General features: G+C 39.9%; 1 protein-coding gene and 1 long non-coding RNA gene across 4 annotated transcripts in view; both read left to right on the top strand.

Annotated features, from left to right (window-relative positions):
• The window catches only part of SGCG (sarcoglycan gamma), a 158987-nt gene that overhangs the window by 112374 nt on the left and 18791 nt on the right, over positions 1 to 27822 (top strand). For all 3 annotated transcript variants that reach the window (XM_032260096.1, XM_032260095.1, XM_032260098.1), the window contains exon 6: positions 18491 to 18563. In XM_032260096.1, coding sequence (XP_032115987.1) covers positions 18491 to 18563 — 73 coding nt within the window. The remainder of the gene's footprint in view (positions 1 to 18490; positions 18564 to 27822) is intronic.
• LOC116537883 lies at positions 11267 to 17476 on the top strand. Its single transcript, XR_004263395.1, has 3 exons — positions 11267 to 13077; positions 16987 to 16989; positions 17466 to 17476. It is a non-coding gene; the product is annotated as an uncharacterized LOC116537883 (long non-coding RNA).

Genomic DNA, 27822 nt, shown 5'->3' with positions numbered 1-27822 from the left:
TTTCTTTTCTTTTCTTTTCTTTTCTTTTCTTTTCTTTTCTTTTCTTTCTTTCTTTCTTTCATTCACTCATTTTCTTTTTCTGTGACAGAGTCTCACCCTGTCGCCCAGGCTGGAGTGCAGTAGCTCAATCTGAGCTCACTGCAACCTCCACTTCTGGGTACAAGCAATTCTCCTGCCTCAGCCTCTGGAGTAGCTGGGACTACAGGTGCCTGCCACCACACTTGGCTAGTTTTTGTATTTTTAGTAGAGGCAGAGTTTCTCCATGTTGGCCAGGCTGGTCTCAAATCCCTGACCTCAAATGATCCATGCACCTTGCCCTCCCAAAGTGCTGGGATTACAGGCAGGAACCACAGTGCCTGCCCACCCTTTGTCCTTTTCTAATTGGAGTCACCTGTGCAGTTCAAGCATCTGTCCCAAGTTTCCTTTATTCTCATCATATCAGGTACTTGAATTCCTTATATTTCCACAAAAAAAAAAAATCTCTCTTTTTTTTTTGATACAAGCTCTCACTTTGTTGCCCAGGTTGGAGTGCAGTGGCACAATCTCGGCTCACTGCAACCTCCGCCTCCCAAGTTCAAGCGATTCTCTTGTCTCAGCCTCCCGAGTAGCTGAGATTACAGGTGTGCGCCACCACATCTGGCTAATTTTTGTATTTTTAGTAGAGACGAGGTTTCACCATGTTGGCCAGGCGGGTCGAGAACTCCTAACCTCAAATGAGCTGCCCATGTCGGCCTCCCAAAGTGGTGAGATTACAGGCATGAGTCACCACGCCGGGCCAAAAAAAAGTTCTCTTTTTGAACTAAAAGTTGAACAGGGGTCTCATAGGACTCATTTTTAACATTGAGAAGAGAAAACTTTATGAAAAACACTTTTCAGATCATATTCTAAATTCACTTGCTAAGCTTCTGTAAAGACTAGAAGACATAAGGAGACACTTGTTAAATCTATCCCAGTGCCTTTCAGCCCTACTGTGCAAACCAATAGCAATGTTACGGTCTCTCACAATACTCCCAAATGAAAAGGAAATAATGTTTCCTGGCGAAGGAAGTAGACTTTACCCTAATACAGGCCCTGACTAAACAAACCATAAAGGTCATAACCTAATGTTGCATACTCTAAGACAATAATGTATCTGGTTTTCTTACTAAAATGAAGGACACCAGGGCTTTTACTTAAAGGAAGTTGGTCATTCTCTAACAAAGTGCTTTCGGCATCAGAAGTCCACTGTTGTGTAGGATACAGAATACGGGCTGGGTAGACCTGGGTTCAATTCCTTCCTCCACAATTACTAGCTGCATAATTCCAAGCAAGTTAATCTTTGTTTTCTGTTTCCTAACTTCTAAAACTGAGTTGATAATATCAACTGTACTGTCATTGGCGGGTTAAGAGGATTAAGTGTGCAAAGGACAGCAGAGTTCTTGGTAGGGTATCATTGCCTACAGGGCAATGGAATCTGCAGGGGAAACAGTCTAAGAAACAGCTTAGATTGCTTCAAACCCAAGCCCTCCTATACAGAATCAATAAAATGAACTTTTCCTTAGCCCAGGCCATGACCTCAATTAGAGGAACAGGTGAGGAAAAACTGATAAGCAGCAATATTAGTTACTACTTTTGTGCATGCATCAGAGCCATCTGGAGGGGTTGTTTAAAATATACTGCTGGGCGCCAGGTACAGTGGTTCACACCTGTAATCCCAGCACTTTGGGAGGCTCAGCAGGGTGGATCGCTTGAATCCAGGAGTTTAAGACCAGCCTGGACAACATGGCGAAATCGCATCTCTACCAAAAAGATACAAAAATTAGCCAGGTTGTGGTGCATGTCTGTGGTCCTAGCTACTTGGGAGGCTGAAGTGAGAGGCTCACCTGAGACTGGGGGGCAGAGGTTGTAGTGTGCTGAGTCTGAGCCACTGTGCTCCAGCCTGGGTGGCAGAGTGAGACTTAATCTCAAAAATAACAGTAGTAATGATAATAATAATAATGGTGCTGGGCCTCATCCCCAGAGCTTCTGATCAGCAGGTCTGAAATGGGACTTGAGAATCTGAATTTCTGGGAAGTCCTCAGGTGCTGCTGATGCCACAGCTCTGGGGACCACACTTTGAGAACCATCGCCCTGCACTGACATGAATTGGCGGGAGAAACAACAGGTCAGCAACATGCCGAGGCTCCCTCGGCATGGAGAACAGCAGTCTCCAGCCATGTTGGCACCAGGGACTGGTTTCATGGAAGAAAATTTTTCCACTATGTGGGGGGATGGATTTGGGATGAAACTACTCCACATCAGATCAGCAAGTACTGGATTCTCATCAGGATCACACAACCTAGATCCCTCACACGGTGCAGTTCACAGGAGGGTTCGCACTCCTGTGGGAATCTAATGCCGCCACTGATCTGACAGGTGGCAGAGTTCAGGCAGTAATGCTCGCTGGCCCGCTGCTACCTCCTGCTCTGAGCCCCAGTTCCTAACAGGCCACAGACCAGTACCTATCTAGGGCTTGGGGATCGGGGACCCCCTGCTCTAGCACATGCATTCAAGTTAGCCTTTTAAAAGACAAGTTATAATCTTCTCTCTCATAATTTTTTTTTGACCTCAGGGACAAACTTCTCCCAAACTCCTCCTCTGCAGTGCAGCTAACTAGAGCAAAATGTACCCCACCTCCAATGACTATGCGCTCTCCTTGTTATTACGCCGTTGCAAACATTTCTAGTTCTTATCGCCAGAGAGACCATGAACTGTGAGTGTACAAACAATACAGTTTTGAGCAGACCTTAACTCTTCTCAATTTTCCCATATGTTCTTGGCTTCCATACATTTTGTGATGAAAGGAACCCAGAGATTCCACAGTTTTGGCATTTCCTTCTTGTTTTATCTCTATCCAAGATCTGACTCTGTATACATTGTCTAGTGCAGGCTTTGTCTATCTTAACACTTTTTTAAAAAAACTTTTACTTTAAGTTTAGGGGTACAAGTGAAGGTTTGTTATATAGGCAACTTGTGTCATGGGGGTTTGTAGTACAGATTATTTCATCACCCAGATATTAACCCAGGTTATTCGTTATTTTTCTGGTCCTCTCCCTCCTCCCCTCCTCCACCCTCCAATAGGCTTCAGTGTGTGTTGTTCCCCTCTATGTGTCCACGTGTTCTCATCATTTAGCTCCCACTTATAAGTAAGAACATGCAGTATTTGGCTTCATGTTCCTGTGTCGATTTGCTAAGGATAATAGTCTCCAGCTCCATCCATGTCCCTAGAAGGGCATAAACTCATTATTTTTAATGACTGCATAGTATTCCACAATATGTATGTACCACAGTTTCTTTATCCAGTCTGTCACTGATGGGCATTTAGAGTGATTCTACGTCTTTGCTATTGAACCTTAGCATTGTTAACCTTTTGGGCTGGATAATGTTTTTGGTGCAGGTGAGGAAAGACTGTCCCGTGCATTGCAGAACATTTAGCAGCATCTTAAGCCATTTAGTGGTATCTTTAGCCTCACTACATGCCAGTAGCATCCCCACCTCACCAGTTGTGACAAATGTCTCCTTTTGAGAAGTATCTGTTCATATCCTTCACCCACTTTTTGATGGGGTTGTTTTTTTCTTGTAAATTTGTTTAAGTTCTTTGTAGATTCTGGATATTAGCCCTTTGTCAGATGGACAGACTGGAAAAGTTTTCTCCCGTTCTGTATGTTGCCTGTTCATGCTAATGATAGTTTCTTTTGCTGTGCAGAAGCTCTTTAGTTTAATTAGATCCCATTTGTCAATTTTGGCTTTTGTTGCCATTGCTTTTGCTGTTTTAGTCGTGAAGTCTTTGCCCTTGCCTATGTCCTGAATGGTATTGCCTAGGTTTTCTTCTAGGGTTTTTATGGTTTTAGGTCTGATGTTTAAATCCTTAATCCCTCTTGAGTTAATTTTTGTATAGGGTGTAAGGAAGGGGTCCAATTTCAGTTTTCTACAGATGGCTAAGCAGTTTTCCCAACATCATTTATTAAACAGGGAATCCTTTCCCCATTGCATGTTTTTGTCAGGTTTGTCAAAAATCAGATGGTTGTAGATGTGTGACATTATTTCTGAGGCTTCTGTTCTGTTCCATTGGTCTATATATCTGTTTTGGTACCAGTACCATGCTGTTTTGGTTACTGTAGCCTTGTAGTATAGTTTTCAGTCAGGCAGCATGATGCTTCCAGCTTTATTCTTTTTGCTTAGGATGATCTTGGCTATATGGGCTTTTTTTTTTTTTTGGTTCCATGTTAAATTTAAAGTAGTTTTTTCTAATTCTGTGAAGAAAGTCAATGGTGGCTTGATGGGAATAGCATTAAATCTATAGATTACTTTGGGCATTTTCATGATATTGATTCTTCCTATCCATGATCATGGAATGTTTTTCCATTTGTTTGTGTCCTCTCTTATTTCCCTGAGCAGTGGTTTGTAGTTCTCCTTGAAAAGGTTCTTCACATCCCTTGTAAGTTGTATTTTTAGGTATTTAATTCTCTTTGCAGTATTTGTGAATGGGGGTTCACTCATGATTTGTCTCTCTGTTTGTCTATTGTTGGTGTATAGGAATGCTTGTGATTTTTTGCACATTGACTTTGTATCCTGAGACTTTGCTGAAGTTGCTTATCAGCTTAAGGAGATTTTGGGCTTAGATGATGAGATTTTCTAAATATGCAATCATGTCATCTGCAAACAGAGACAAATTGACTTCCTCTCTTCCTATTTGAATACCCTTTATTTCTTTCTCTTGTCTGATTGCCCTGCCCAGAACATCCGGTACTATCTTAAATAGGAACTTCCAATACTACATTGAACTTCCAATACTATGTTCAATACCTAGTTTATTGAGAGTTTTCAGCATTAAGGGGTGTTGAATTTTATCGAAGGCCTTTTCTGCATCTGTTGAGATAATCATGTGTTTTTTGTCATTGGCTCTGTTTATGTGATGGATTGTGTTTACGGATTTGCAGATGTTGAACCAGCCTTGTATCCCAGGGATGAAGCCGACTTGATCATGGTGGATAAGTTTTTGATGTGCCACTGGATTCAATTTGCCAGTATTTTATTGAGGATTTTCACATTGATGTTTATCAGGGATATTGGCCTTAAATTTACTTTTTTTGTTGTTTTTCTGCCAGGTTTTGGTATCAGGATGATGCTGGACTCATAAAATGAGTTAGGGAGGAGTCCCTCTTTTTCTATTGTTTGGAATAGTTTCAGAAGGAATAGTACCAACTCCTGTTTGTACCACTGGTAGAATTCAGTTGTGAATCCATCTGGTCCTGGGCCATTTTTGCTTGGTAGGCTATTAATTGCTGTCTCAATTTCAGCACTTGTTATTGACCTATTCAGGGATTTGACTTCTTCCTGGTTTAGTCTTGGGAAGATGTATGTGTCCAGGAATTTATCCATTCTTCTGGATTTTCTAGTTTATTTGTGTAGAGGTGTTGTTTATAGTGTTCTCTGATGGTAGTTTGTACTTCTGGGGGATCAGTGGTGATACTTCCTTTATCATATTTTATTGTATCTATTTGATTCTTTTCTCTTTTCTTCATTAGTCTAGCTAGCAGTCTATTTTATTAATCTTTTTAAAAAATCAGCTCTTAGATGCAATGATTTTTTGAAGTGTTTTTCATGTATCATCTGTCTCCTTCAGTTCTGCTTTGATTTTAGTTATTTCTTGTCTTCTGCTAGCTTTTGAATTTGTTTGCCCTTGCTTCTCTAGTTCTTTTCATTGTGATCTTAGAGTGTCTATTTTAGATCTTCCCTGCTTTCACCTGTGGGCATTTAGAGCTATACATTTCCCTCTAAATACTACTTTAACTGTGTCCCTGAGATTCTGGTACATTGTGTCTTTGTTCTCATTAGTGTCAAAGAACTTATTTATTTCTGCCTTAATTTCATTATTTACCCAGGAGCAGGTTGTTCAGTTTCCATGTATTGTGTGGTTTGACTGAGTTTCATAATCCTGAGTCTAATTTGATTGCACTGTGTTCTGAGAGACTGTTATGATTTCCATTCTTTTGCATTTGCTCAGGAATGTTTTACTTCCAATTATGTGGTCAATTTTAGAATACGTTCATGTAGTGTTGAGAAGAATGTATATTTTGTTGGTTTTGGGTAAAGAATTCTGTAAATGTCTATTAGTTCTGCCTGGTCCAGAGCTGAGTTCCAGTCCTGAATGTCCTTGTTAATTTTCTGTCTCATTGATCTGTCTAATATTGACAGTGGAGTGCTAAAATCTCCCACTATATTGCGTGGGAGTCTAACTCTCTTTGTAGGTCTCTAAGAACTTCCTTTATTAATCTGGGTGCTCCTGTATTGGGTGCATATATATTTAGGATAGCTAGCTCTTCTTGCTGTTAGCTCTTCTTCTTGATCCCTTTACCATTATGTAATGCCCTTCTTTGTCTTTTTTGATCTTTGTTGGTTTAAAGTCTGTTTTACCAGAGATCAGGATTGCAACCTCTGCCTTGTTTGTTTGTTTTTTGGTTTTTTTTGAGTCTATGTGTGTCTTTGCACGTGAGATGGGTCTCCTGAATACAGCACACTGATGGGTCTTGACTCTTTATCCAGTTTGCCAGTCTGTTCTTTTAATTGGTGTATTTAGCCCCTTTACATTTAAAGTTAATATTGTTATGTGTGAATTTGATCTTGTCATTATGATGCTAGCTGGTTGTTCTGCCCATTCGTTGATGTAGTTTCTTCATAATGTTAATGGTCTTTACAATTTGGTGTGTTTTAACAGTGGCTGATACCAGTTTTTCCTTTCCATATTTAGTGCTTCCTTTGGGAGCTCTTCTAAGGCAGGCCTGATGGTGACAAAATTTCTCAGCATTTGCTTGTCTGTAAAGGATTTTATTTCTCCTTCATTTATGAAGCTTAGTTTGGCTGTATATGAAATTCTGGGTTGAAAATTGTTTTCTTTCAGAATGTTGAATATTGACCCCCACTCTCTTCTGGCTTGTAGAGTCTCTGTAGAGAGATTTGCTGTTAGTCTGATGGCCTTCCCTGAGTGGGTAACCTGACCTTTTTCTCCGGCTGTCCTTAACATTTTTTTCTTTTATTTCAACCTTGGTGAATCTGACAATTATGTATGTTGGGGTTGTTCTTCTTCCTAAGGAGTATCTTTGTGGTGGTCTCTGTATTTCCTGAATTTGAATGTTGGCCTGTCTTGCTAGGTTGGGGAAGTTCTCCTGGATAATATCCTGAAGAGTTTTCAAACTTTATTCCATTCTCCCCATCACTTTCAGATATACCAATCAAACATAGCTTTGGTATTTTCACATAGTCCCATATTTCCTGGAGGCTTTGTTCATTCCTTTTCATGCCTTTTTCTCTCATCTTGTCTTCACACTTTATTTCATTAGGCTGATCTTCAATCTCTGATATCCTTTCTTCTGCTTGATCAAGTCAGCTATTTATACTTGTGTGTGCTTCACAAAGTTCTTGTGTTGTGTTTTTCAGCTCCATTAGTTCATTTATGTTCTTCTCTAACCTGGTTATTTAAGTTAGCAATTCCTCCAACCTTTTTTTAAGGTTCTTAGCTTCCTTGCATTGGGTTAGAACATGCTCCTTTAGCTCAAAGGAGTTTGTTATTACCCACCTTCTGAAGCCTACTTCTGTCAGTTCATCAATCTTATTCTCTATCCAGTTTTATTCCCTTGCTGGTGAGGAGTTGTTATCCTTTGGAGAAGAGGCATTCTGGGTTTTGGAATTTTCAGCCTTTTGTGCTGATTTGTCCTCATCTTCATGGATTTATCTGCCTTTGGTCTTTGATGTTGGTGACCTTCAGATGGGATTTTCATGTGGGTGTCCTTTTTGTTGGCAATGATTCTATTCCTTTCTGTTTGTTAGTTTTCCTTCCAACAGTCAGGCCCTTCTGCTGCAGGTCTGCTGGAGTTTGCTGGAGGTCCATTCCAGACCCTATTTGCTGCAGTGGAGGCTGCAGAATAGCAAAGATTGCTGCCTATTCCTTTATCTGGAAGCTTTGGCCCAGAGGGACACCTGCCAGATGCCAGCTCTCCTATAGGAGGTGTCTGTTAACCCCTACTGGGAGGTGTCTTCCAGTCAGGAGACATGGGGGTCAGGGACCCACTTGAGGGGGCAATCTGTCCCTTAGTAGAGCATGAGCACTGTACTGGGAGATCTGCTGCTCTCCTCAGAGCTGCCTGGTGGGAATGTTTAAGTCTGCTGAAGCTGTGCCCACAGCTGCTCCTTCCCTCAGATTCTCTGTCCCAGGGAGATGGGAGTTTTATCTATAAGCCCTTGACTGGGACTGCTGCCTTTCTTTCAGAGATGTCCTGCCCAGAAAAGAGGAATTTAGAGAGTCAGTCTAGCTACTGCAGCTTTGCCAAGCTGAGGTGAGCTCCACCCAGTTCCAGCTTCCCAGAAGCGTTATTTACACTGTGAGAGGAAAACTGCCAACTCAAGCCTCAGTAATGGTGGACGCCCCTCCCCACCAAGCTTGAGCATCCCAGGCCAACTTCAGACTGCTCTGCTGGCAGTGAGAATTTCAAGCCACTGGATCTTAGCTTGCTGGGCTGCATAGGAGTGGGATCTGCTGAACTAGACTGCTTGACTCCCTGGATTCAGCTCCCTTTCCAGGGGAGTGAACTTTTCTCTCTCACTGGTGTTCCAGGTGCCACTGGGGTATGAAAAAAAAACTCCTGCAACTAGCTCAGTGTCTGCCCAAACAGCTGCCTAGTTTTGTGCTTGACACCCAAGGGCAATGGTGATGTAGGCACCCGAGGGAATCCCCTGGTCTGCAGTTTGTGAAGACCATGGGAAAAGCATAGTATCTGGACCAAATAGCGCTGTTTCCACAGCACAGTCCCTCATCGCTTCCCTTGGCTAGGGGAGGGAGTTCCCTGACCCCTTGCACTTCCTGGGTGAGGCAATGCTCCACCCTGCTTTGGCTCACCTTCTGTGGGCTGCATCCACTGTCTAACCAGTACCAATGAGATGAGCATGTACCTCAGTTGGAAATGCAGAAATCACCTGCCTTCTGCACTGATCTCACTGGGATCTTCAGACCAGAGCTGTTCCTATTCGGCCATCTCGCCAGCCACTGCCAAACAACAATAGGTAACGTTTTGAGAATTAGACTTAGTTCCAATCCCAGCTGTTCCATAAAGTAAGCACATGACCTCAAATGAGTATTTCACCTCTCATTGCTTTACACTACAAAGATCTGCAGCCTCTGGTCTCTCACCATCACAGGATAGTATAAAGAATTCAACAAAGCAGACACAAATTGATCGTGAAATTCAATTGCATGTCTTGCAAAAGATGTGGGGTTTCAGGAAGTCAGAAATGATGAGAAATACTGGAATCGCTGGCAAAGCCACTAACAAAAGACCAGGAAAGTTAGACTTGCCAGCAAGTAAAGAAGTGAAAATCAGCCATGATGATGATGTGATAGTCATTTCAAAGATCAGTAATCTTAACTTCACAAGATTAATATTCGCCCTGGTGATGAATTGCAATGCCTTCAATTTAAGTGTTAGAGGTGTCCCTCCTTATCTTCAGAGAATATGCTCAAAGAGCCCCGGGTGATGCCTCAAATCGCAGGTAGTACTGAACCCTATATATGCCGTACTGTGTTTTTTCCTATACATACATGCATATGTGATAAAGTTTCATTTATAAATGAGGCACAGTAAGAGATTAACAACAATAACACATAAGAAAATAAAACAATATAACAATATGCTGTAATAAAAGTTGTGTGAATGTGTTCCCTCTCTCTCTCAAAAGATCTTATTTGACTGTCCTCACCCTTCTTGTGATGACAGAGATGAGAAAATGCCTATGTGAGAAAATGAGCCAGGTGAATAATGCAGGATTGTAGATAGTGTTTAACAGTTATGAATTGTTTATTTCCGGAATTTTTCATTTAATATTTTAGGACAGTGGATAACTGAAACCTCTGAGAGCGAAATTGCAGAAAGTGAAACTGTGATAAGGGGGACTATTAAATTATGGTTCCATCACCAATGGCAAACATTTACTGAACAATGTCCTATTGTCCCACTAGGGTAGGCAGGGTTCCAAGGATTCCACCACTGAGCCTTTCCTTCCCCTTTCAGTGTGGGTGGAATCTGTGAACATGAGATGTCTCTCTGTGATTGTGTTACTTACATGGCCAAAGGAAGGTAATCTGGGTAGCCCAATCTAATCCCATGTGCCCTTTTTAATCAGAGAAATTGGAAAAGCAAGAAAAATTCACTGCCCTGTTGGTGCAGGAAGAGAGAGGGACCATGGGACAAGGAGTGGTGGCCTCTAGAGAGCATGAGAGGCCCTTGGCTGGCAGCAGGAGACGAGAAATGAGCCTCAGTCTTGCAAGCACGAGGAACTGACTTCTGCCAACACGTGCATGAGACGGGAGGCAGAGTCTGGCTCTGGGCTTCCAAACAAAAGCCCTGCCTGGCTGACACCTGTGAGACCCTGATTACAGACCCTGGCCAGACACACTGGGTGGGACCTGAAACCAACAGAGCTGTAAGCTAACACATGGGGGTCATTTTAAGTAGCTAAGTTTGCCATAATTCGTAACACAGAAATAGAAAACTAAATAGAGCCATCCTATAACTCCAACTGTGTTTGAAAAAGTTACACCAAAAAACTTGACCTCTTTTTTATTTCATATAATATCATGGTGTTATAATTATGGCCAGGTTTTGTTAAATGTAAACTATAATAAGAATGTTTTTATAAGTTTTAATGCTTCAACACAAATTCCCATTAAATCTTTTCTCCACAAACCCATCTCTACTAAAAATATATAATAAGCTGGGAGGTGGAGGTTGCAGTGAGCTGAGATGGTGCCATTGCACTCCAGCCTGGGCAACAAAAGCAAAAATTCGGTCCCCAAAAAAAAAACAAAAAGCTTTTCTCCACTACCTGTGATAAAAGTTGGGTCCCTATTTGCTACTTGGAGTTTCTCGTGTCAGCAAAAGCAACAGCAGTTGACAGCGAAGGAAAGAGAAGTGATAGGAAGAGACAGGCAGCCTCACCGTAGGGACTGGAAAGAAAATCCAGTTCTTCCGGCCGGGCGCGGTGGCTCATGCCTATAATCCCAACACTTTGGGAGGCCGAGGATCACAAGGTCAACAGATCGGGACCATCCTGGTCAACATGCTGAAACCTCATCTCTACTAAAATACAAAAATTAGCTGGGCATGGTGGCGTGTGCCTGTAGTCCCAGCTACTTGGGAGGCTGAGGCAGGAGAATTGCTTGAACCCAAGAGGCAGAGGTTGCGGTGAGCTGAGATCGCGCCATTGCACTCCAGGCTGGGTAACAAGAACGAAACTCCGTCTCAAAAAAAAAAAAAAAAGAAAGTCCAGTTCTTCGCTTCTTTTCTCTGCTCTCGTCACTTGCACAGCAGCCCACAGCTCTGGTGAAAGGCCAAGGTAAAGTGGCTGTCTCCTTAAGACAGTGCACTCAAAACTCCTCACGGCACCAAGAATTGCCATTCTTTGAGTAATTAAGACAATTGCTATTGCTATTGTCTAATTACCCAAAAATCTAAAACCTCTCTTTAATTCTTAAACAACTTCCATTTAGACTTTAGTCAACTAGGATACTGAATACCAGTTTTTAAGTGAAATTTATGAAAGCGATTAAACAATTTCACCAGCTCAGTCTAAAAGCAGTTTAGAGCAGGCTCATCTTCCTCCCCCACAAAAAACAGAATTGGTCACCAAGTGGCCAAAGTTAATGTTGCTTTTATTAACCCAAGTTACAGAGCATACTATTGGAATAACATCAAAATGTTGTCTTCAAAAAACTGTTCTACACCATTGCCAGAACTGACTTCTGGCAGATAACAAATTGTTAAGTTTGGTTACCCTAAGTGTATTTTAGCTTCCTGGCAACAATTTGCTAGACTCAGTCCGTTTCCCAACATTACATTTAAAAACAGAGTTCTATAATCGTATCCATTTCCCACCACTAATGAGGAAAAGTAAGATCTATCGATAGTCCCAATTCCATTTCTTTGTGCGTTCTGTGCAGCTAAGCAGGATCACATAAAGTCACAAGTGATAGTGCAGGAATGCTAGAGTCACCCATAAAGCCAGTGACAAAAATGGACCTGGAGAATGAAGTACTCAGCAACTGAAAAAGTGAAAATAAATAAGGATGTTAAGTCGAGTTCTCAGAAAAAGTCGTGAAGATAGATATCTGGAAGGTGCTTTTAGGAGCACCATACCCTTCAAACACACATCCAAGGGCACAGAACGCTCTGTGACGCAGCACTGCACGCAGCGATCAACGCTGTGCCGCAGTCAATGGTATTTCAGCTGAAAGGGACAAGAGACCCAATTAAAACAGGCTTAAACTGGAAGGACATATATTATCTCACATAGGAAGGCTGGGGAAAGAGTAACCGTAGGTTGACTAATTGAGTAGCCAAGTAATATTTTAGTAGCCAAGTACTATTCTACGCTACCTTTTTTTTCTCTGCAAGTATGTTGATGTTTCCCTTTTTGGTTGCAAAATGATTCCATCGATTGCAAACATCACTTCCCTCTGCAAAGACTTCTCTAAATATGTGTCAATAAGAGGGCCTCATTGATTTGGCATCTTAAGTTACTTTCCAAGCCTAAATTTTCCTCATATTAAGTTAAATTATTTGAATTTTCTTTGTATGTGGCATTTGGCTGGATTTACTTTTTATAACATAATTTATTTTAATGTGATTTAAAACATTCACGTTCATTGTGATAACTGCTCTGTTTGGCTTATCTATGCCATATTATTTCATGATTTTTATTTTTTAATCTTACCAGATTTGAGTCTGAAAAAGCCTGTTGTAAGGGAAGATAGAGAGGGACCAGATTATGCAGGGATTTGCTGACCATTATAAGAATTTAGGATTTGTTTTAAAGCAATGGGGAGGCATTGAATTGTTTTGAACAGGGTTGTCCTTGATTCATTATACATCTTAAGATCAAGCTAACCATTAAAAGGGAGACTGGAGGAAAGAATGGAAGCAATAAGACCATTTAGGAGGATGTCAGTTGTAGTACAGGTAATCAATGAAGGTGACCTGGATTGGGTGGTAGCGACGGTCAGAGAGGGCAGTGAATTACTCCAGTTTAAGATCTGACAGCTACAGGCTTGCCCATGAATCAAATATACGGCAGGCATCCAGGGAGGAGACTCAAACATGATATTTGTTTTGGGTGATGGCATTACTCTCCGGATAATGGAGAGGCCTGAGGAGGAGGAAAAGACATGCGATGGGCAGAGAGCATCAACAGTTAACATTTAGACACATAAATTGAAGATAACCTGGGAAACTGCTAAGTGCATATGTCATGTCAGCTATTGGGCATGTGAGTCAGCTACTGCTCAGAGCAGAAGTCTAGACTAGAGATAAATGTGAGCATCATCAACCAACTGAGCTCCAAAAAAATGCCAAAATTATAAGCCAAGTAAAGGCAGAGCAGCCACCAAAGGAGAATAAGAAGGGTCAGGCAATGCAGTGGGAGAAATTTCACAATAACCCTTTTTCTGGTGTCAAGAGAGACTATTTTCTCAGAATTTGGACCCAGGAGAGATGACAGAAATTGTCACTGGATTTATTGCTATCTTAAGGCATGCATTTTTCATTGGAGTAATAAAGGCAAAAGGCAGGCTGACGTAGTTAAAGAGTGAACAGGACGGGAGGCAGTAGAGGAATTCTGTGGGGACATTAAGCAGAAGTTTGGCTGAACAAGAGAAATGGAATTTTTTTTGGCATCACTTGAAAAGCCCTTATCAGTCCATAAATGCTTGATGAATGCGTAGAATGAATCTTAGCAAATAGTTACAGTGTCGATACAAAAATCCAATGCATGTCTGAGATATATACTACTGTGGGAACAGAAGTATTAATATTGAATTCTATGTATTTCTATAACTGAAGGAACCTAGAAACAGCAGTATGTTGGAAGGAATGGAGCAACTTAGAGTAATTTGCCATTCGGTTGCTGAGCTCTGTCCAAGAGCACCATGACTGCTGGGCTCCACACCATGAACTTTTCAACTGCCTTCATGACTATCTCCATCTGTCTTGCACAATAGTCTTATCACAGATCTTCACGTGAGCATCATTCATCATATAATGCTCTAGGATCCAGAAGAAAAGAATGGCGTTGTTTGAGTACTACTACTTTGCAGTACAAATGGCCAAGCCATTTACCATTTCTAATCTCAATGACATATTCTAAAAACAAAAAAATTAACATTATTACACTGGGCTTTCTTTTATTTTCCTTTTTTATTTATACTTTACTGTATAAATAATGCATATTATATAGGGTCATTTTAATTCATGATTTATATAATGATATTTTATAGTAGAACTTTATTTCCTGTCTAAAATTTTGGATTATATAACTTCAAATAATGATTTATTTTTCACAAAGAAGAGGTATTACAGCAATTGCATTTCTTATATCATCTTGGCTGTTCATATGTAAATGAATGCAAACATAAAGAAAATGAAATTAAATTGAAGATCAACAACAATTTACTGAGAATGATTTTATGAAACCAGTTAGAAAAATGTATTTTATTATATGCAAATAAGTTCTGAGGAGTATTTAACTTTGAGGCTGAATAGTAATGATATAATCAAGATCATATAATTTGGGTATTTATCATTTCAATGTAGAGAAACTTGTGCCCTTATTTAAAGATAAATATACACATCAGTTTATAGATTTTATATCTCCCTATAAGTACATTACCATAATCATATGTCAATACAATATCACTAATTATAGTTACGTTAGAAGGGAAGTAATTGGCATGCATTTAAAAACTAATTACTGAGTTTTACTGCCCTGTAAAATGGTGCCACTGAAACTCTTTGAATAAATTCAGCGATTGAGGAAAAAGAATTGAAGCTGCTGTGAAAGTTGATTATATGAATTGGGTCATTTTGTCATACCCAAGTAAATAGAGGTGCCGGGGGGAAAAAGCACTCAGGGCACTTAGCACCTTTTTCAAAAATTGTATTTTCCTCAAGCCCAGCTGCTGAAATGGCCTGCTGTCACCCTAAGACCAGTGTTACCTAGTAAATGCTGAAACAACCTGCCGTGACACCAGGAAGAGTTTTGCCTGCTGCCCTTGCTCACCAGTCAGAGCTTGCCAGCTCCCAAAAGCTTCTCTAGTGCCATGAGCCTTCTTTCAAAACAATAAACAACATTTCTTTCTTTTTTTTTGAGATAGAGCCTCACTTTGTTGCCCAGGCTGGACTGGAGTGCAGTGGTGTGATCTTGGCTCACTACAACCTCCGCCTCCCAGGTTCAAATGATTCTCATGCCTCAGCTTCCCGAATAGCTGGGATTACAGGCGTGCGCCACCATGCCTGACTAATTTTTCTAGTTTTAGTAGAGACAGGGTTTTACCATGTTGGCCAGGCTGGTCTCGAACTCCTGGCCTCAGGTGATCCGCCCACCTTGGCCTCCCAAAGTACTGGGATTGCAGGTGTGAGCCACCACACGTGCCCACATTTCTCTTTCTAATAAAACCCCCAACTTTTCTCTTTGTTATTTAGAGATATGCCCCAAATTGCAATTCTGTGAGTACCCCAAAAGTCATGTCATGTAGATATTTATCTCTGTATTTATTTTGACCCAACGTTGTGCTAAAATAAAAATTGCCTATGGAAATGGAATACATTGCAGTTTCCAGCTTTGTTTTACCAAGGGTATGCGTTACAGAGAGTAAAACGTGTTGACTTTTTTCTCAGTCATACCATCTTGTTTATGTAAAAATAGAGAAAACAATTGCAGAAAACTTTATGCCCACATTCCTTTTATTTCTATATCTTAGTTATGGAAAGAAATCATTATCTTTTGATGATTCATCAAGCCCACTCTAGGTTCCCGATAACAAAGCATTACTTGGGTTTCAAACAGTGCTACATAACCACAATAAATATACTTATATAAAACTAAGCGTAGCTCTGGGTGTCTTCTTGAGAATGGACTTGAGGTGTATTTTTCCTTACATTTTATTTTGCAAATCAGAAGAAGCGAGGAGGAAGAAAAGGATAAAATGAATACACATTATTATACAAATTACTATGCTAAATTATTTTCCTCTCCATGCCAAACAGGAAATGTCTACACTTCAGGCAAACCAGATATTGTACTATAAAATTTGGCACCGTTTGTTGTGGAAACTCCAGGGCTTAGTATAGCCTTACTTTACATAATGGTTCCCATTATCATTTAGGTTTGCTTCAATGGTATTTTAAGATGTGACTTGTTATAGCATGTATGAGGATGTTTCTCATCTGAATATAATTTACATAAATTATAATATAAATTTCATGAGACTTTAACCATCACTTATGTGTGTTCTTTTATTTCAGTTGATTATAGTTTTTATGTAAATCATCCTACTAAATCTGTTTGTAATTTTAAAATTTCTCTTTGTTCTGATTTAAATCTGTTTTGCTTTTGTGCCACAAGCTATTATTTCTTGGACAAGGGCTTTTTTCCAGTGTGGGTTTTTATCATATCTTCATATTTAAATAAAATTACTAAGGAAGTAGTAATTATAATAACAAAGATAACATTGTAAGCAATACTGTGAAAAACATGTGGGGGTCCTGTGAACCGTAGGGCTGGCGGGGCACAGTGGCTCACACTTACAATCCCAGCACTTTATGAGGCTGAGGCGATCACCTGAGGTCAGGAGTTTGAAACCAGCCTAGCCAACATGGTGAAACCCTGCCTCTACTAAAAGTACAAAAAAACTAGCCGAGTGTGTGTGGTGGGTAGTCTCAGCTACTCAGGAGGCTGAGGCAGGAGAATTGCCTGAACCCAGGAGGCGGAGGTTGCGCTGAGCCGAGATCGCGCCATTGCACTCCAGCCTGGGTAGCAAGAATGAAACTCCGTCTCAAAAAAAAAAAAAAAAAAAAAGAAAGAAAGAAAAATCAGTAACAGTTGCTCACAAGACCTTTTGCCCAGGGTAAGGATTTCTCAACACAGAGGGTGGGAACTTTTACTCAGGCAATTTTTCTTCAGTATCTAATACTGAAACTACTACAAGGGTTGATTAAAAAATAAACATTTTAACTATTTCAATATAGAAGCTCCCCAACTTGCAATGGGTTGTCTCCCTGTAAAGCCATGGCAAGTCGGGGACCCTCTGTATTTCCTAAAGAGGAAAGTGCACAGCGTGAGGATAACTCCCGAGATTCCTGTAGAACCACAAGAGACAGAAGAACTCTTAGTGGGCGGCAGCCACAGCCTCTAAGCCAAGGGTAGGGCCTGAGCCAGGGGTGGAACCCCAGGCAGGGCAGGGCCTAAGATAAGCATGAGCAACCTGGGGAAATCATGACGAGCATATATAAGCAATGTGGTGCTGCTTATATCTGTGAATATGCCCATAAAATTCAAGAGGATATAGGTTTAAATTATAATGTGAAAGATACATATGTATTCAACGTAGAATTCTTTGCTTCCAGTGAACTGGATTATTTGCTTATTCCTGGGCACTCAGCACATTTTCCTGCCCCTGGACTGCTGCTCTTTTTGAAATTCTTGCTCGCAATCTCCATATGCTCATAGAAGTTCGTTTATTTTAAGATTCAGATCCACTTCGTTTTCCTATATAGTCATCCCTGGTGCCTTAAAGTAATTCGTCCCCATTGATGACCCTCCAAATAATTTGGCTGCACGTTGCTACTGGCACGTAACTTTCTATGATATCTTGTTATTTATGTATGAGAAAGCCTATGGCATATAGATTGAAAATGTGAGCTCTGAATTCAAATCGCAGCCTTGCCACTTCTCAGCTGTGGAACCCTAGACAAGTTAATTATCCTTTCCCTTCCTCAGCCTCCTGATGGGTACAATGGGAAAATATTACCTGCATTGTAGGGGTCTGAGTATTAAACAAGTTAGGATACATCAAAGAGCACGTCACTTTCACCTGTGTTTCTGCACCCCAACTGACACAGGGCCTTGCATATAATTAGGTTCTCATACTCATGAAACAACTAGGAACATGCTGATTTCTGGGAATTAGAAGGTCTATTTTAAATATTTAAAGCTTGTACTTTTTCTGTAAATATCTTGAGTGCCTTAGAAACAAATAGCACAAGATACTATTCTTACACATAAAATCTAGATAATTAGTCAAATTACTATTACTTAAAATATATGGATATATGCAAATTTCAGGGGTTTTTTTCTTTTTTGACTTGAAGACTAACATTGCTTTCTAGTTTTAAAATAAGCCTGCAAACTTGTAATTTCTTTGGAAAAAAAACCCCATATTTTGTTCATAGGAACATAGTGAAATTGTGATAACCTCAGAAAAGTAAGGAAGCAGTTGGGCCCATTTTTCCACCTGTAACTCAAACATCTGCAAAAATTCTGCAACAAAGAACAAAATCTCTGTGTTCTTTAATATCTAGGCTAAATGTTTGTTTCGTTTGATGCCACCTATTTTACTTCTGCTCCTGATACATCTTTGTTTATTGTTTAGGGCCTGAAGGGGCTCTTTTTGAACATTCAGTGGAGACACCCCTTGTCAGAGCCGACCCGTTTCAAGACCTTAGGTAAGAATTTTTGTTCAAATATTAACAACCTCTCCTGTAGAAGACAAGAGGGTGTGTTCTGGAATAATATGTTACCAGTGACTACTACCTGACTGTTACTTGCGCATCAGTTGTCTTTATTTTCAAGACTTTTCACTTATAACTAGATGGCGCTTATTAACATCCAAAGGAGGCCAGAAAGTCCTACTGACTCCACACTTGGTGCCTGTTCACAGCCTCCTCCTCCTCTGCAATCTGCCTCTCTTGCTGGTGTCAAAGCGACTTTGTTAAGTGCAAGCTGGTGAAATGCTTCATTGCTCCTACATCACATCAGCCATAGGAAATCCCAGGTGCTCCACTGGACACTCACAGCCCTTCATAGTCTGGGCTGTGACCGGCAGGACCTCCTCCCCTACGCTGTGCCCAGACATGACAGGCTCCATCCCCTCTGTGCTTTCACACTGACTGTTGCATCTTCCTGGGGTGCCCCCTCCCCCAGGAGACCTCATGAATGTCTGCTCATCCCTCAAGTGTTAATTGAGATGCTACAGACTTACCATTCCTGTATTTTACAAGCCTGTTATTTTCCCCTGAAAAGTGTCAGCATAAGTTTCCCAAAGCTTTTTGCAGTTCTTAACACAAAGCATGTTTATGCTGTTCATCTCTACACCATCTGCAAGCAAGGCAAAACCTTTGAACCTTTTAGTGGAAAAGAAAGGTGCCCCTATGTGGCTTTGAAATGTCCAAAAGGCATTCTTGAAAATGTCAGTTTACTTTAAATTTTGAAAAGATACATGCACTATTAGTAGCAAAAAGAACGTTATAAAAACCAAGTGCACGATAAATCTATATTTGCAAAGTAGTTGGAAATACTTGGTGTTCCTCTTTTTCAATTTATAGTAACATACACGTAACATAAAATTCACCATTTTAACCGTTTTTAGTGTACCGTTCAGTAGTCTTAAGTACATTCATATTATTTCATGATCATCACCACCATCCAGCTCCAGAACTCTTTTCATCTTGCAAAACTGAAATTCTGTACCCATTTAACAAGTCCCCATTCCCTGCTCCTGGTCGCCTCTGGCACTCACCCCTCTACTTTCTGTCTCTGTGGATTTGATTAATCTGGGTGCCTCATATGAGTGAAATTATAGGTTTTCTTTTTTTCCTTTTGTGCCTGTCTTGCCAAACTTAGCATACTGTCCTCACCCTTTGGTATATATGTACATAATATCCTGTATATATAAAATCACCCAGTTCCATACATAAATTTATTATTTTTTACAGAATCTTTGTGTCTATGTATATTTCACCTTACCACTAGGCTACTGAATGCCATTTACAGCTTCAGTGTTCATTCCAATAATATATTTGTATTTTATAACAAAACCAAATAATATTTTTGGGCAGGGAGGGACAGCTTCTTACTCTGTTGCCCAGACTGGAGTACAGTGGAGCGATCTCGGCTCACCGCAACCTCTGCCTCCCAGGTTCAAGCGATTCTCCTGTTTGAGCGTCCAGAGTAACTGGGATTACAGGCATGCACCACTACTGCCTGGCTAATTTTTGTAGTTTTAATAGAGACAGGGTTTTGCCATGTTGGCCAGGCTGGTCTTGAACTCCTGACCTCAAATGATCCATCCGCCTCAGCCTCCTAAAGTGCTGTAATTACAGGTGTGAGCCACCACATCCAGCCCCAAATAATATTTTTAAATGGTCCTAAAGTTCTGCTATCACTTAAAATCATATTTAGAAGTTGCACTTGAAGTATATGCAGGACAATTAATATATTTTACTAAATTATGTATAAAAGGGAATACAAAGTACAGTAGGAATCCCAGCTTTACACAGAAAAGCCTGGTGACAGTGGCCAAACTAGCTTTTCCAGACTATTTTTTCTCATATTAAACATTAATGATAGTAATCTCTACCTTAGAGTATTCTAGGAAAGATTTAGTAAGTTGTTAAAAGTCTTTTGTAAGACTCTTGGAGATAAGAGTTTTGCTCTCGTTGCCCAGGCTGGAGTGCAATGGTGAGATCTCAGCTCACTGCAACCTCGTCCTCCCAGGTTCCAGTGATTCTGCTGCCTCAGCCTCCCAAGTAGCTGGGATTACAGGCACCCACCACCACACCCAGCTAATTTTTGTATTTTTAATACAGACAGGGTTTCACCATGTTGGCCACGCTGGTCTTGAACTCCTGACCTCAGGTGATCTGCCCACCTCGGCTTCCCAAAGTGCTGGGATTACAGGCGTGAGCCACCACGCCTGGCCAACAATCATTTTTAAAATTGTTGTTATATGGCCAGGTGCAGTGACATAGTCTTGACTCACTGCAACTCAGCTTGGGTGTCCCAAGAAAAAAAAATTGTTACCCTACATAGATATTCACACTAAATAGAATAGGATTAGGAAAATCAGCATTTTTTACATATTTAGTGTCCAATTAAATATTCATCAAAAGCAAGTAGAAGTTCAATTTTATCTTACCCACAAAGCAAACATTTGTCACATAAAAATAAATTATGACTATAATTAAATTACAACAAGGATTTGTTAATTTTGATAATGGATCAAAAGATTAAAGAATTTTTATAGAGAAGAAAAACATTTTACTTTCCTAGGTTAGAAAAATGATTCAAATCTGTGGAAATAATCCTATTAAAGCCATTTTGAAATTATAAAATAATATGGATTGTAGAAATGCCAAAACACTTCTAAAGTAAATGTCAGTTTTTAAAAATATATAGATCTCAATTAAATAATTCATCTCACGTTGTCTCATTAAGACATAAATCTGCCGGGTGCTGTGGCTCACGCCTATAATCCCAGCACTTTGGGAGGCCAAGTCGGGCAGATCACGAGATCAGGAGTTCAAGACCAGCCTGACCAATGTGGTGAAACCCTGTCTCTACTAAAAATACAAAAAGTAGTCTGACAGGGTGGTGCATGCCTATAATCCCAGCTACTCGACAGGCTGAGGCAGGAGAATTGCTTGAACCCGGGAAGTGGAGGTTGTAGTGAGCCGAGATCAGAGACACTGCACTCCAGCCTGGGCGACAGAGCAGAGCAAGACTCCATCTCAAAAAAAAAAAAAAAAAAAAAAAAGACATAAATTTTCTTACTTATACCTCAGGCTCTTACTGAAAAAGAAACCGCACAAGAATATTCTCTAACTTTCTAAAAGGCAGTACTGAGGGAAGATTGAGCAACCCAAGTGTTAAAACGAAAGCAATTGAAAAAAATAACAACTGCAAGGAAGCGCTTAAGGAATGTGGTGAGAATGGGCGGTGTGAATGATTACCCACTGAATGCTTTCCACTGCCAGGAACTGCGCTGGGCGCTGTCACAGAATTTGTTTCATTTAATCATGAAGTGATTGGCAATTTTATCACCACTTTATAAAGGCAGAAACTCAGATCTAGATAGTTGCACGTTCTAAGTCACAAAACTGGAAAGGTAGCCGCTTGCAATCAAATCTAGCTCTGACGCCAGAGCCCATGTACGTCCGGTTTGCTGTCTCCACCACCCACCGGATCCTTGAGTGATTGATTCTTTGATTTATGCCCAGATGCCTCTGACTGAGTATATGATGGTCATATTTTCTTCTGCAGCTTCTTACCACAAACTATGTTCCACTTTTTATTTCTGGTTCCAGCAACATTACTATTTTTGGCCTGATTACAGTAAAAGGGTTCTAGAATATTCTAGTGGGCCTATATAAATATTTAATGTGGATTTTGTAGGTGAAGATCAGCATGCATTTATAAATACATCTCTGGAATATGCATGTTTATCACAATTTAAACCGATATTTGCTCAAATGATAGCCATAGAAGGGTAACAGCTATTACTTTCTTTTTTTTTCTTTTTTTTTTTTTTTAAGATGGGGTTTCACCATGATGGCCAGGCTGGTCTTGAACTCCTGACCTCGGGTGATCCACCCACCTCGGCCTCCCAAAGTGCTAGGATTACAGACGTGAGCCACTGCACCCAGCCAGTATCTTTAAGAAGAATGATAACTAACTTGTACTGAAACTAGGTTTATATTTCTTATGGCAAAATCATTCGCAAGAAAGTAGGAATGCTGACAAACTACCTTAGAGCAATCTTTCACTCATACATGATGTCATTCATTCTTTTTAAAAAAATTCAGGAAAAGTGTATTAAAGTGTTTATGTGCCAGAGTCCATGATAGATACTGGTTACATGGAATAAAAGTAGGGTCCTTGAACTTAATGAGTTTACAGTCTATTGAGAAAAGAAACATGCAAACAAGTTAGAACAGTATCTTTAATTGCTATGATGAAAGCAAAACTTCTATTGGAGTATAATATCTTTCCAGGGCAATCTGGGATGATACCCTGGAAAAGGGAGCATTTGAATTCTGTGTAACACTATGAGGATGTGATGCCAATTAAGTAAGTTATTATTTCCATGTCTGTTCCACATTGAAGAAGTTATTCCATCACTCATGACATAAAGCCACTTAAGGAAAACAATCCCTGCTGAAGACTGGTTTACTAAAAAAATGGAACTGAACTATAATGGAGACGAATTAGAATTAGCAGCTGCTACAAATAACCTCCTGAAACTGTTAAGTCATAGAGCAAGCAAAGAGATTTTTAGAACAAGTATAAATAAAATGCTCAAATGAGGAAAAAATGAATAGAAATGTAAGACAAAGACAAGGTAGGATGAAAAATGGCAGATTTGGGAAATAACGAAATAGAAATTATAAAAATAAGACATCAAGTAATTAAAATAAAATCGTTGGCTCCCAGAACTTTGTTTTTCATATCGTTCTCAAAGGAACCAGGACTCCTTGGAGAAGCGGCTGATCCCAGGGCTGGGCTAGGGAGTGATGAAGATGGGGCTTGGAGCAGCCTGAAGTGCTGAGAAATGCTAACCAAAGAAAGGCACCACAATATTAATAGCAGAGGGAATCAAAATTAGGAAAGAAATCGCATTAATAAGAATCGGTGGGATCCAGTGCAGTGGCTGACACCTGTAATCCTAACACTTTGGCAGGCTGAGGCAGGTGGATCACTTGAGGTCAGGAGTTCAAGACCAGCCTGGCCAAAATGGCGAAACCCCATCTCTACTAAAAATACAAAAATCTGCAGGGAGTGATGGCACATGCCTATAATCCCAGCTACTTGGGAGGCTAAGGCAGAATTCGCTTGAACCCAGCCAACCAAGCTCTTCTTAAGGAGTCAGAAAAGTTTTCTTTTTTTCCTTGACCTAATACTACCAGTTCACTTACCCACAATTTTTTCCTAATATACACTACTTAGTGATTAATAGTATTTCATTGATCACTCTATTTCTCCACAAGAAATAGATATATATATTTACTTCCAGTGACCTATAGAATTAAAAAAAAATTTTGGATAGAGTCATAATTTAAGGAGAAAACAATTGATCGAAACAGTATAATTGTAGTCACCCTCCAGTGCTATAGCACACTACAACTTATTCTTCCTATGTAAGTTGTAATTTTGCATCTATTAGTCGGCCCCTCCCTACCCTCTTCTCCTCCCATTATTGTATATTTTTAAATAACTAAAAGAGAGAATTTCAGATGTTCCCAGCATAAAGAAATGATAAATGTTTGAAGTCATGAATATGTCAATTACTCTGATATGATTATTCAATATTGTGTACATGTATCAAAATATCACTCTACTCCATAAGTATGTACATTTATTACATATCAATTAAAAATGGCCGGCACGGTGGCTCACGCCTGTAATTCCAGCAGTTTGGGAGGCCGAGGTGGGCAAATCACGAGGTCAAGAGATTGAGACTGTCTGACCAACATAGTGAAAAAAGACAAAAAATACAAAATATTAAAAATACAAAATTAGCCAGGCATGGTGGTGCGCACTTGTAGTCCCAGCTACTTGGGAGGCTAAGGTGGAAGAATCACTTGAACTGGGAGGCAGAGTTTGCAGTGAGCTGAGATTGTGCCACTGCACTCCAGCCTGGTGTCAGAGTGAGACTCCATCTCAAATAGTAATAATAATAATAATTTTTAAGTGAAAAAAATCAATATATTAAGATTTTGATAGTAAGAAAAAGTAAAATTGTATAAAAGTACATCTCTTAATGAATGGTTGGAACTTTCTTAAAACTATTTGATAGGTCCGCTAATACATATAGCTTATTAATAGGAGTCAAAATTAGTGTGAGATACAGCAAGGTTTCTTTTCAAATAGCCTGCTTAACCTTTTATTCCTTAATTCAAAGTACCCCCATCCTTCTCTTTTCCATTTCTTCTTTTTGATTTTACTACATGCCCAGGCATGCCACAGCACCAGCTCAATTCCTTTCCTTATTTGGGAAAGGGATGGATCTCTAGTTTGCCACAGATGAGCCCTTTCTTCTCTCCCCTCTCTCCCACCATGCATCCACCTTATCTAAAAAAGCTTAAATGTTTAGCCAATCAAGTCTACTTTAAGTTGTGCAGTCCAACCCCAGCCAATGGGGAAAGGACACAGAGACAGGAGTCGTGTTAGGAGTAAAAGTTTCTACTCTCTTTTGTTTGGCGTGCTCTGGTGGCTACCAGCCCTAAGAGAGGCACCCTTCTGTGCAGGAGTAAGTTTGCTTTGCTGAGAAATTCTTTGTCTCATGCTCGTTTTTCCTTATGACTCCAAGCTTTATTTCTAACAATTAGGCATCAGTATCTTTCCTGTTTTTTAAGTAGATGTCCCAAGGAGCCTTGTTCACATAAATAAGTAGATATGAATCAAAAAGTTTTATTTTTAAAAAAGTCACTCAATGTTCTGAACCCTTCCCTAAATATACACCATTAAAAGTTATTTGTAATGACTATTAGCTGACAATTATTAGGCCTTTCTTCAATTTTTGTTGAAAATAAAGAGTTGGAAACTGTGTAATTTGCCCAATGATTATATCTGTAATCATTGTCATTCAATTTGTCCATTCTATCACCAATATTTTACATTTTCCCTTGCACATTACTCCTGGAAGTATTTCTACCTCAGGGTAATACATCATAATCGATTCAGAATGAATGAGCATGTCTTTCCGTATAAAGTGGGAGAAGGAAATTGTTAAGAAGGATCTGGGAAAGGGAACCCCTGCAAGCTCGCAGCAGGGCAGTTCTGGGCAACAGTCTTCCTCTGTCCCTCATGAAGTAACTGGGACCAGATGTGACATCTCTAGTAACCAGGAGAACACTTGACAAATATATGAAACAACCACTTTCAGACACTGGAAGTGCAAAACAAGATAGAAACTAATGAGGTGAGCCCTAGACTTGCCCAAGCTCTCTGCTCACAGGCACGTTCAGAATCAAGGCACAGGGCAGGGGAATCCAGTTAGAACTTGGGAACCTCAGGGAATGGAGGAGAAAGAGATCCAAGAGTGGGGAGTGAAGGCTGATGGAGTCTGGGGGGCACCGGATCAGAGAAGAAGGCATATGCCAGGAAAGAGCTCCAGAAACGGCATACAGGTCCCTAGTAGGCACGCATCAGAGGTTTTTCAACCGCTCTCCTGTATATGGGCACCTATTTATTTCCAATATTTTGTAATTACAATGTGAACCAAATGTGCTTGTGCAGGTAAATTTTCGTATTGTTGGAGAAATAGCTTCATGGTAAATTCCTGGAAGAGGAATCTATGGGCGAAAAAGATAAATGCATATATTGTTTACTCAGATCCCCTGCCAGTGACTTCCCCTCTATTGGGGTGTACCAATTTGCACACTAGCATTGTTACAATAAAACCTATTTTCCTTTCCCCGTAGCTCCCAACACAATGTTCTTTAATTAATCTATTTTAATTTTTGCCAATCTGAAAGATTAGAAATTATATCTCAATACAGTTTGCATTTCTCTTAATACGAGTGAGGTGGAGCAACTTTTCATGTTTAAAGCCAATTTTTATATTTCTTTTTGTGAATTATTTGTCTTTTTCTACTTTTTAAAAATATTTTTACTCTCTTAAACCTATCTTAAACCTACCAGCAAACTAGGATTGTGATAGCAACGAATGGTGTGATGAAGAAAGTTTGACCAAATTTGTTTTTTTGCTGTTTTGCATTTGAAATCATTCTTATTCCCTTGAAGAATGTTGATGTTTGAGTGTGAAGATGCTAGAGAACCTATGCTTAGATATTCATCGTAAGTCTCCCTGTACCTGTTACAGAATTTCAGATTGGTCACTGATAGTATGTGTGTCTTTAGTAAGAATGTGTTAAAATTACAATGATCTTTTAAAAACATGATGCAGTTCTATATTGCGCTGTGTCTGGTCCTAAGTGGAGCCAGTCAAACAAGTTTCATGTGTATTTTTCCAGTGTTAATCTCACACATGGTACCCTTTGGAGATTTCCTTCCATCCTGAAGAACGAATAGAAGAGACCATATATATTGCCTCCTTATCCTTGAGATTTCACTACCTTTATGTTAGAAGTTGTGAATAATTGTTAAAATCTATCAAAGAATAAAAAGCGAATTTAAATTTAAATATATATATATTTTTTACTCTCAATTTTTAAGGCTTCTTTAAATATTGGGGATATTAGCCCTTCATCTCTGATGTATGTTTTAAATAATTTGCTCCAGCTTCATTTGGTTTTTAACTTATTGTACTTTATGCCATGCAGGCATTTCAATGCTTATATCCTCATGTTTATTAACCATTTCTTTTGCTGTATCTGGATTTTAAGTTTGAAATTAACGTGTTTCTGGCATGGCTTTATCTTTTACAATTAGACCTCTGATCCACTTATTTGTTATTGTGTGAAGTAGGATCCATAAGGTGTGGGGTCTGGTTCTAATTACATCTTTTCCAATTGGCCAACCAGATATGCCAGCAATGGATTCTTTATTTAAAACTCTACTTTCCCCGCTATGATTTGAAATACAACCTTTACCACTACATTTCTCTATGCTTGGGGCTGTTCCTGCACTTGCTGTTCTGCTGCACTAGCCTCGCCATTCATGAGCCAGTACTGACTTTTTAACTAATTGGGCTTTTTTTTTTTTTTTTTTTTTTGAGACAGTCTTGCTCTGTTGCCCAGACTGGAGTGTGGTGGGATTATCTCAGCTCACGGCAATCTCCACCTTCCAGGTTCAAGTGATTCTCCTGCCTCAGCTTCCTGAGTAGCTGGGATTACAGATGCCTGCCACCATGCCTGGCTAATTTTTGTATTTTTTTTTTTAGAGATCAGATTTCACCATGTTAGCCAGGCTGGTCTCGATCTCCTGGCCTCGTGATCCACCCACCTCGACCTAAGTGCTGGGATT

This window comes from Sapajus apella, unplaced genomic scaffold, assembly GCF_009761245.1.
Source record: "Sapajus apella isolate SASKATOON/1434 unplaced genomic scaffold, GSC_monkey_1.0 scaffold114, whole genome shotgun sequence".
NCBI lineage: Eukaryota > Metazoa > Chordata > Mammalia > Primates > Cebidae > Sapajus > Sapajus apella.
The sequence above is the reverse complement of the archived record's forward strand: the minus strand, read 5'-3'. Positions and strand labels throughout refer to the sequence as shown.